The sequence below is a fragment of the Silurus aristotelis genome (assembly GCF_946808225.1).
Source record: "Silurus aristotelis genome assembly, chromosome: 21".
Taxonomy (NCBI): domain Eukaryota; kingdom Metazoa; phylum Chordata; class Actinopteri; order Siluriformes; family Siluridae; genus Silurus; species Silurus aristotelis.
In genome coordinates, this window is record NC_139594.1 from 15,634,900 (window position 1) to 15,645,998 (window position 11,099).

The 11,099-nt window shown below is 35.6% G+C and overlaps 1 protein-coding gene across 3 annotated transcripts in view; it reads right to left on the reverse strand.

Annotated features, from left to right (window-relative positions):
- Nucleotides 1–7,300, reverse strand: part of dync1i1a (dynein cytoplasmic 1 intermediate chain 1a) — a 62,908-nt gene extending 55,608 nt beyond the window's left edge. Inside the window, exons 1-4 of one of the 3 annotated variants that reach the window (XM_083523644.1) lie at nucleotides 6,978–7,300; nucleotides 4,515–4,628; nucleotides 4,165–4,279; nucleotides 2,428–2,519 (exon numbers count right to left, since the gene is read on the reverse strand). In XM_083523644.1, coding sequence (XP_083379770.1) covers nucleotides 2,428–2,429 — 2 coding nt within the window. In that variant the 5' untranslated portion in view covers nucleotides 2,430–2,519; nucleotides 4,165–4,279; nucleotides 4,515–4,628; nucleotides 6,978–7,300. The remainder of the gene's footprint in view (nucleotides 1–2,427; nucleotides 2,520–4,164; nucleotides 4,280–4,514; nucleotides 4,629–6,977) is intronic. The other 2 variants (XM_083523642.1, XM_083523643.1) reach the window with 2 other exon arrangements.
- Nucleotides 7,301–11,099: the final 3,799 nt, after the last annotated feature.

Consider the following 11,099-nt stretch of genomic DNA (forward strand, 5'->3'; position numbering starts at 1 on the left):
GCATTCTCCTACCGATATACCCCATGTCCCTCCTCTGCACATGTCCAAACCATCTCAATCAGGCCTCTCTCACTTTGTCCCCAAAATGTCCTACATGCGCTGTCCGACGTTTTGGGGGAAAAAAAATCAAATTTTAAAATCAAGCACCAAAATCCATAATGATGCACACATACGCCAATTAAAACCGTCCATGTGGAAACATAGCAAAAGTTCTGTTTGGTGTCCTGATGGTTTACATCATTTTAAAACACGATAATTACTTTCAAACATTTTTTAACAAGATTATTTTGTCTTCATGCTCTATGTTGAATTTGGGTTTCACTAATAATAAACATACATATGCTATATTTGTCCATGCCCATGTTGATTAGAGTATTACAAACTTGAAAAGTATTCATTTAAGGTACATTTAGTATAAAAAGTTGCGATTAAGTCGATTAATCACGAGTTAACTTTTAATTTAAACGATTTAATATTTTTGACGGACTGACAGAACTATTCAATATATATTTATTATTCAGAATTACTTCAGATTTACTCAATCTACTTAAATGTAAATAGTCAATTAAATATATAGTGCAAATATCCTTTATAATGATGCATATACTTATATGATTAAGAATTCTCAGTATGTTGAGAATACTATGAGAAGAATAAGTGGTCATAGTGACACATATCACAGCTACTGTCTCAGACACAAGAGAAAAACATTTATTTAACATCATTACCTAGATTAGCATATGGTGATTAACAGGATCCTGAATTGGAAGGATGGTCATAAGTAGGGTTGATCTGTGGCGGGCCGTCACGCCCAGCAAGGCCTTCTCAGAATAAATATAATAATATATTTGAATTTTAATTAATGTTTTTTGTCTATGAATATGTATTAAATTATTTACAATAGTCTATTCTTTCAATTTTTTTTATTTCGGTTAGAGTTTCTATCCAATCAGATTTCAGCCATCACGCATCTAAGGCCAGCTCTGTAAACACTACAGGTGTCTTAATGATTCAAATCTGTGCTGCTTTAAATTGTTGCTTTAACCTATCAGATTGCGATTTGGTCACTCCGATGCCCCCTAGAAGGCGTCTATACATGTCAGCATTTTCACATCGTTTGATTGGATGGTCAGAAAACGTACTAACCAGAGCTTGCAAACTGCACAAGATCAAATATATGTTTTTTCATTTCACAATGGCTGACAGAGAAGAAGAAATGTATCTGTTTGCAGAAACACTTACAAGGACTAGAGGGACTTTTCAAGAAAAGAGGGACATCGTAAGGAACAGTCAGCTAAAATGGTTCAAAACAGTTGTTTATTTTTTTCTTGAACCATTTAAACTTTTGCATTTTCTTTTCTGTTGAATATGCACAAAAACACACAATATCCGGAAAACCGAAATGCACGGAAAACAATGCGCAAAAACGCACAGAAAACTCATTTTTTTTAGGTCTGTGTTGATTTATCTGCTAGAGATTATGTTTGCAGGTGGTACAGTTGTGGCTGCAGTGAAAGGAGACTTGGTGAATTGTGTTCATTGGGTTTCTTGCTTTATTATTGCATTAATTTTTATTGTATGAGATTCCTGTCTGTGATGCGGCGCTCTGTTAAACTATATAACATTGATAGTTTCTACAGCTGTGGGGTCATAATGATTGTATTAAGGGGTAAATTAATTCAGGTAGGACACCACTAAAGGCTTGGGTGTGAAATGCACTTCCAGCCACTGTGTTTAAATGTGGTATTTGTGCATTTTGCCTAACTCTGATAGCATTCTGCTGACTGTAAAGTTCTTGCATTTATCAATAATTCTCCTGTATAGTTACATTTAATGTTAGTTTTGCGATTTACTCAATTAATTTAATTTACTTACTTTCTAAACCGATAAAAAAAAATGTGACTATTGCCAAATATGTTAATTGAGTAAACGAAAATCTGAGCTATTTTTGGGACTATTTGAGAAGATTTATAAATGGAAAGTCACAAATGACAAACAAATCTAGGAGCTACAGGACAACACATTTAGAATCACATACACTGGTTCTTACCTATATCTGTTGATGCCATTAAAAAAAAGAAAAACAGAGGAATCAGTTAAAAAAAGGGAGAGATAGAGTTTAAATAATAATAGATTCTTCTTACAGATAACATCTCTTATTCATGTTGAGGTGATATGACGTAACAACAGTAATTTCTCGATGTGATATACAGACTGATCTCTCAGTCACACAAGTCAGTGCAGTGTGACAAAATTAGTAGTATTGTGATGTTGCAGTATGAGGCAGATGAAGGTTAGAAAGGTAAATTCAGATAGCATTTATAACATTATCAAAGAAGCAAATAATTATGTTACAAAGAAGCAAATAATTATGTTAATGTTAAAAGCATTAGTAAGCAAAATAGATATGAGACATAAAGGAGAGACATACCTGCCCACAGTGCCTCCTTCCACTGAGTCCTGACTCCCGGTCTCACTCGGTGTGCTCATTGATTTTGACGGAGACATTTGTGTTGGGACTAAAACACATTCAATGTAAAGGTTAGTTAAAAACAAACATATTATAAGACATGACTGTGTGTAATATATTGACCAGTTATTGATAACATACAACAGCTGCACATTGAGATGCATGTATGCATGGCAACAGTCACATGGCAATAATCACTCTTGTTATTAGCAAATCTGTCCACTAGGTGGCTCCACATTTCCACTGGATAATCTATTCACAGTGCTCCATAGCCAATTGTAATTTTGTAATTGATCACAAATTAGATAGATAGATAGATAGATAGATAGATAGATAGATAGATAGATAGATAGATAGATAGATAGATAGATAGATAGATAGATAGATAGATAGATAGATAGATTCCAATGCTTTCATTCTATCATCAAATATTTTTATAATAATATAATTATTTTATTTTTAGATTTATCACAAGTCTTATCTAATATTGTAGTAGTTAAAAGAAAAGGTTTTTATGATGTAGTGTAAGAAAATAAAAATAAAAATGTATATATATAAATATTTTAATTATTATAGATTCATACTATTTTATAAATAGTAATATATCATAATATTAATAATAATAATAATAGTAATATATAATAATAATAATTATAATTATAATAATAATAATAATAATAATAATAATAATAATAATAATAAAATAAATCAAACCAAAAGAAGAAAAAGGTTTTTTAATGACACAGCCAGAGCCCAGACCTGAATCTATCTAAAAATCTATAGGTGGACCTGACGCTGGCTTTGCACAGATGTCCTTGCAATTTGATTGATCTAGAGGTTATGATGTGACACATGATAGGCTCTTAGTCAAAAAGAATGAGTGGTGTAATAAAATCAAAAGATGCTCCAGCAAATAAGTAGTTTAGGGGTGTGCACATGTATGCAGTTTTTTGTTTTTGTTTCTAAATGTTTCTATATTTTGTCACTTCATTTTTATTCATTGAAATTTGAGAGTAGAGAAGGTACTGACATGATTTATGCTGAATTTCTTACATTTGATACTGAAAACGAGAGTGACTCTGAATCCTATAGCCCTAATGTAAAATAAAATGTAACCATCTGTAACATATGATTAACAAGCATTTAGTTAAAAACTTTCTTTCGGCTTCTCCCGTTAGGGGTCGCCACAGCGGATCATCCGCATGTTTGATTTGGCACATGTTTTTACGCTTCCTAACGCAACCATCCCCTTTTATCTGGGCTTGGGACCGGCACTAAGGCTGGTGCGACCCTAATGGCTGGGGTCGGTTCCCTGACCGGGGATCGAACCCGGGCTGCAGCGGTGAGAGCGCCGCATCATAACCACTAGACCACCAGGGAACCTAATAACAAGCATTCAGTTAAACTTAATAAAATATTTAAATTAAATAAAATAAATCCGGTCCTAGCCCACTATAAATGAACTTCACTTTAAAACGTTTTCACTAAACTACTTCAGAAATGGAAATCATGACCAGATATTGACCTATAATACAGTAAATGACTGAATGAATCAATCAATTAATAAATAGAGGGATGGTTGAATGGATGGATGGATGGATGGATGGATGGATGGATGGATGGATGGATAAGACTCCTACATTTCTGCAAAGTGTATTAGATGAAAAGTAAGTGTTTTGTGGTAATTATTGTACCTAATGGTGGTTCAGGGGAGATTCCAATACTCTGAAGCAGCGCCTCAGTCTCTCTGCGCTTACGGTCTAAATCTGAATCCTCAGGAGCAGCTTCTGCCTTCTGTTGTGTTTCCGACTGTGAATGGAGACACACACACACACACACACACACACACACACACACACACAGACACAGATTTACACACATCCAAAATAAATTTGTCGAATCATACTGTAGGTCAACCCTTTTAATCCATTTTAGCATTTTATTCCTCATAATGTTTATTACTACATCAGTGTTATGAATTATTCACTAACGTCAAGGAAACTAATATTTTGTAAAACCAGTCAACTGTCTTCAGAGACCTTACCTCTTTTTTCTTTTTCTCCTCCTCTTTTCTTTTTTTCTCCTCCCTGATTTGAGCTAGACGCTGTTTCTTGCGCTCCAGCTCAGCTTTTAGGTCACTCTTGTCAGCCATTTTGATCTAAAACGTTACCAGAAAAGACAGAAGAGACTAGCACATGGTCCTTCTTATTTACATTGATTTCCAAACCTAACGAATTAAGCTCTACTTGTATAGGATATGCCAATCCCAATATATATATCTTTTTCTTAATAATTCAGGTGTCACATTTCTAAATATTGATTGATAATAGTCACTGATTCTGTACATCCCATTAATCCATTTCAGTGTATTAAGTGGTATCACATCAATAGCCCTATACACAAGCTCAGACTTCTCTAAAACAGTCTATCAGGAGACTAAATCTTGAGATGAGTTGAGCAGGGTTGGTTAGAGGCTCATTCCTTTCACTGAGATACAGACACAGGGCATTTAGGGTTTAGGCACAGATGGATACCCCACTTTTAAACCTTTAAAACCCAAGTTTAAGCCTTAACTCTTACAGTTCAAAGTTTCCCAGAGATTTCCAGCAGAAAATTATAAATGCCCAATATCTGATGAAGTTTAATATTCTGTGTCATGAGTGGGAGTTAAAGAGCTGTTGGCATTTTAAATGAATCATCACAATGATGTTATGAATTTTGTGGCCTGTTTGAAACACTTTAATGCGCACAGAGAGGGTCAATGCCTTCCAGATGTCTTCTACATTCAAGTGTGAAAATATCCTAGTACATTTGGTCATAAACCAGTGGTAGCTTAGTGCTTGGGGGATTGGACTTCTGATCTAAAGGTTGTGAGTTCAAATCCCAAACACACTAACCTGCCACTTCTGGGCCTCTGAGGACAACCCTTAACCCCATAGCTGCTCAGTTGCATAAATGAGATTTGATATATAAATGATGTATAAATGAGATTGTGCAGATCCATCTAAACATGTTGTTGCATGGCATGAATAACTTCAGGAACCAGGGGCAGAGGGTTTTAGTAAGTACTCTTTCTTTCTTACTCTTTCAGGAATTTCGAGCAGACCCTGCACCCCCAAAAAGTTGCTGGTGAAAGTTTTTACCCCAAGTGCCACCATCTTCAGGAACCACTGGTATGACATTGCTTTTAGCTCTGAAGCATTTTACTGCCTGCTTCATTTTTTATGAGAAATGCTAAAGATTGCAACTTATTTATTAGATGTAAACTCAGTGGGTGTGGGTTATATTAACTGTAAAAATGTTTATACTCCAGGTACCCTTGGAATGCTTATTGCAACATACTACGATTTAGGACAGTAGAATCTCGGCTACTATTTAGGACGGATATTTGGGATGCAAAATACATGAGGTCAGAACTCTATAGCATAGCGTCAGAACTCTATAACTCTATAGCATCCAAAGACATTATATAAAATTGTGGACCTCCATATTTGTGCTAACAGTTTGGGAAAGAACCACATATGGCTGGAAATTTCCAATGTCTTAATAATTGTCCATATAGTGTACTTTTGGTTTCTTTTAGCATTTTCTAATTTTCTCCCACCTCCCAAAACCCTGCTAAGTATTAATATGTGTGCATGGTTCTTTCGGATGAAATGTTTCAACCAGCCTGTAATTCTCAACTCACTCCCAGTGTTCCTGGAAAAGACTCTGGACCAAACCACGACCGTAATCAGGATAAATCGCTGTGTGATAAATGTGAGTAAGTCTGAATCCTAGGCCTTATAATTTCAAATAAGCATTAATATATGACACAGCAAATAGTGTAGGTAGAACACAGTAGATCTGGTCTCAGAAAATAAAAATAAACATAAATAATATTACTTTCAAGCACCTCAGCAACACAAGCAGGGTGAATATTAACAGGCTTTAACAATAAAAAAGCATTTTAGGCACCTTATGATGGCCGAATGGAGCAACAAGAGCACATGTTTAAAGAAAACAGGGCAGGGTGACAAAAAACACCTGCTCTTAAACATGTTTTAATAACAAAAATATACAATTAGTAAATACAATTAGCAGTTTGATTATCTGAAAGGAAAATAGACCTGTGTCAGTTTCTCTAATAAAATCTTTATTCCATCCTATGGATTTGTAAATGGGTGTAAAAGCAGACCAGTTATTATTATTATTATTATTATTATTATTATTATTATTATTGTTGTTGTTGTTGTTGTTGTTGTTGTTGTCACTGTGTAAACAAACTGAGAACCTAGAAATTATTATTCTACAGAGTGAAAAAGATGCAAACAGTAGGCAGCTCATTCAGCCAATGACGTCATGCTCCATAGTCAAATGCAAGGGTACCCAGATACAGGAATATAATCTATAATATAAATAAAACGCAATCATATCGTTGTAAAATAATATATATAATAGTCTATTCATGCTGATGATCTGAGAGCAGTATTCGTGCTGGGGCGTTGGAAGGCATGTTACAGCTCACCTGATGGCCGGATAGATGATGGTGATGATGATGATGCTTTCTTTGAAGATGCTGTATCACTGCTTGCTCTTATTATATACAATCTTGCATCCAACCCGATGGCCTTAAAGCATCCTGGAGCTGATTATATTTGGTTATAAATGCAAATAAAAGCTACATGATAACCCGCTAGATTTCGCTTTCAATTATTATTTTTTTGTTCCTTTCATATGTGCATCTTGCGCCGTTTCTCCGGTCCAGACGGCAGGAAGCAGCACCACCTCTATCCGCTATCACTAGCTGGTAAATGTCGGCTTGTTCACACTGCCCCCTAGCATAAATCCGGGGGATTTTCACAGCAGTGTCGCCCAATCCTTTTCTTTGAGATTCTTTGAGAAAGAATCAAGGTTGCCAGATTTGTGCTTTTAATTTCCATTAATTAAAAAAAAAAAACGTTTGTTTTTGGTTCTAGAGGGTTCTAAATGCATATTTTTTTTCGCCCCCCTTCTTTTCCAGAACAGCATTTATTTATGGAAAATAACAATTTCATTGCACATGGTGCAGTGGCAGGCCATGCATTTCACACCTAGGCCTTTAGTGGCATCCTACCTGAATCAATTCACACATTAATTCCTTTATTTATAAGACCACCTATATAGAAACTCTCAATAATATGCAGAAAAGCAGTATAACATAACGCTGCATTACAGACAGGTATCTCATGCAGCAGGTGTTTCAGGCCTTGCTCGACCTTGCAGTGACACAATAATCTGCTATAATTTTTCACAAACTTTGAAATCTTTTTAACCTCTCAAACTATAGCCCTAATACAGTTTGGTCTGGAGAAGGTTTCTGAGAAACATTTTGTGAACTATTCCTATCAAAACCTGGTGTATACCTGAAACACCTGAAAGTCTTGTTAGACCTGATCAAAGTTTCTGTTACATTTATATATAATAAAACAAAAACTGTATCCTCTCATCAAAAATAATAATAAAGGAAAAAAAAAACAAGAATGAGTGTAAACAAAATATATTTTACACCAATAAATTTGATTAATCAGATATAGAGGAACAATTCAATTAAAAAAAAAATATATATATATATATATATATATATATATATATAGTTGGATGGTTAAAAAACACCATTAGTGTTTATATATGGATCTTAAACAGAGGCTTATTGGTTATTTAAATTGGTCATGTGTACCTTGTATGGGTGTTCCTATCAGGATTTTTGGGGCCGATCACTGATCCCCGATCACTGGAGGCTGTATCATCTGATACTGATGCCAATCATAGATTCACAGAATTCACAGAATCACATCTATTTGAAGCCTTCTATTTATTTATTTATTTGTGCTACATGATAAATAACATCAAGTTCAAAAATGGAGAAAATGTAAGTGTATTTGTGTTAGGTACCCTTTTGTACCAATTGGCCAGGCAGAGAGACCGAGCTGGGAAGGATGTGCTGCAAGTTAGAGAAATAAAGGATGGAGATGGAAATGTGTTGACTGGTGAGGAGAGTGTGTTGAGAAGATGGAGGGAGTATTTTGAGCAGCTGATGAATGAGGAAAATAAGAGAGAGAGAAAAGGTTGGATGGTGTGGAGATGGCGAACCAGGAATGGATAGGATTAGTAAGGAGGAAGTGAGAGGAGCGATTAAGAAATTTGTTCCTTAGATTCATTCAGTAGATTTGCTATGTAAAGTTTCAATGAAAGTGTACTGGAGGGCAGACCTCGGAACCATTACATTGGAAATGAATGTTTTCCGTGCAGTCACGCTCAGTAAGCTTTTGCAATAAATATCTAAAGACCAGGTTTATTTTAGCAAATCTTTAGGAAAATTCAGTATAATTTAACCTAGGAAAGGTTTGTAGAACTTCCACAACAGTTGATTTAGCAGCATATGCATCATGCATAATAGAAAGGTCCTTTCATACAGTATGTTCTAGTTGTGACCCCGGTGTACTTTGTGTTAAGAACTTCATTAACCGAAAAACCCAAAAAAATCGAATCTAAAAGGTTATAACAAGAGTTTTTCCACAAATAACAGGGAGGTGTTAAAGCTCAAATCAAACCTCTTCAATGCAAGTTTGTACGTTTTTAACTGTGACACACACATACATAAGCAAAATCTGTTTCCCATTTACACTAACAAAAATCTTTCAGACCAGCACAAGAGACACAGAGCAACAGACAGAGGGTTTGCCTGCTTTGCCGCAGAGCCTTGGGTTTGTCTGTTATGTTCCTGTATTGTAGAAACTGTAAATCCTTTACAACCTGCTGCATATGCTTTACTGCCAGTAGAACATTAACCTCCGTGGAGCGTAATCACAGCATGTTCATGTGGTTGTTCAAGCTCATTTGATATGCAACAGTATAAATTCAGTTAGTGTATTATATTAACAGGTGAATCTGGACTCTGTTAAGGCACTAAATTCACTTGAATTTAAACAAATGTCAGAGAAATATCTGTATATGAAAACAAAGTAGGCTTAGCTACATTAGTATTGTATTTTTTACCTATAGTCTTGTTTTGACAAAAGAAAATATATGACAAATACTTTTGGTCTCACAAGTATTCTTTATTATCTATTTTCCATATATAAAACTTTGCAGTGCATCCATGTAAAATAGTGCTCGCAGCTGGGTGGTCAAGGGTGACGCACCTGCTTTCTCTGGTTTCTCATACTGACACTACAAATCTAACCTTACAATGAGGGGTTTCAAGGTCTGGAATGGGGCTGTTGAAGCCATTACTAAGAGCAAAGCAATCAACAACACAGCTAGAGTCACTAATTTAAATATTTTTGATTATTTTCTAAATGAGAGTGACAGGATTCTTAAAGTCCAATATCTAACACTCTAGAAGATTCAATATTCTAACTTTTTTGTGTGATGTGAAAGTTCTTGAGGAAGGGGCAATTCTAAGCTCCAACTCTGTGTATATATACATATACATACATATATATATATATATATATATATATATATATATATATATATATATATATATATATATATATATATATATACACAGACCAGGCATAATTTTATAGCCACTGATTAGGCATAACATTATAGCCACCTGCCTAATATCGTGTTGGTCCAACTTCTGCTGCCAAAACCGTCCTGACCCATCAAACATTAACATCATTAACTGCACAGCAACTTGAGCTATAGTAACATGTGGGATCAGACCAGCCTTCGCACCCCTTGTGCAGTAATGACCCCGTCGTTTGTTCACCACCGTTTATTCCTCAGACCACTTTTGATAGCTACTGACCACTGTAGACCAGGATAACAACACAAGAGTTGCAGTTTTGGAGATGCCCTGACCCAGACGTCTAGCCATCACAATTGGGCCCTCGCTCTAATGCTTCGCCTATTTTTCCTGCTTCTAAGTAACACATCAAACTCAAGGACAAAATGTTCCCTTGCTGCCCGATATATCCCACTCACTAACAGGTGCCGTGACGAAGAGATAATCAGTGTTATTTACTTCACCGCTCATAATGTTATAATGTCATAATATCATGCCTGATCGGCGTATATCTGTGTACATGTGTATGGTGTACTGGTTTTGCCGTTAGTGGAAAATGATCGACTGTGAGATGGGAACAGGAGGACGCTTTGTACCAGGGTGGATCACAGCACAACTACATCACCCTGCTGCTGATTACTTACATATGCATGTTGCATTTCATTCATGTCCATCATATGTTTTATTAAAAATGCACCAACAGAGTAACATTTCTGCACTTATCAGTAGGTATATATTAATTCTGTCCTTCCCTTCACAGGTATCAGGTTACCGTTGAAATGCCTAAAATTGCAAATCATCATCAATTGCAAAACATTTTGGTTTACCAAAGCAACAGATTTTACAAATGGCCACTAGATGGGAGAGCAGTCCTCACTGAAAAAGAAAACACTAAACCCCTTCATGAAATCTAACACACTACCTTTAAAACAGTAACCAAAATAATGCACTATATAACTGTTCAAATGACGTGGTCACCAAAACATGGTGTACTGGCACAAAATAGTGTCGCTGATGTTATTTACGTTTCCATGCATGGACGTGCATGCTCCACATGCCCAACACATAACCTTTGCTCTAATTCGGAAGTGC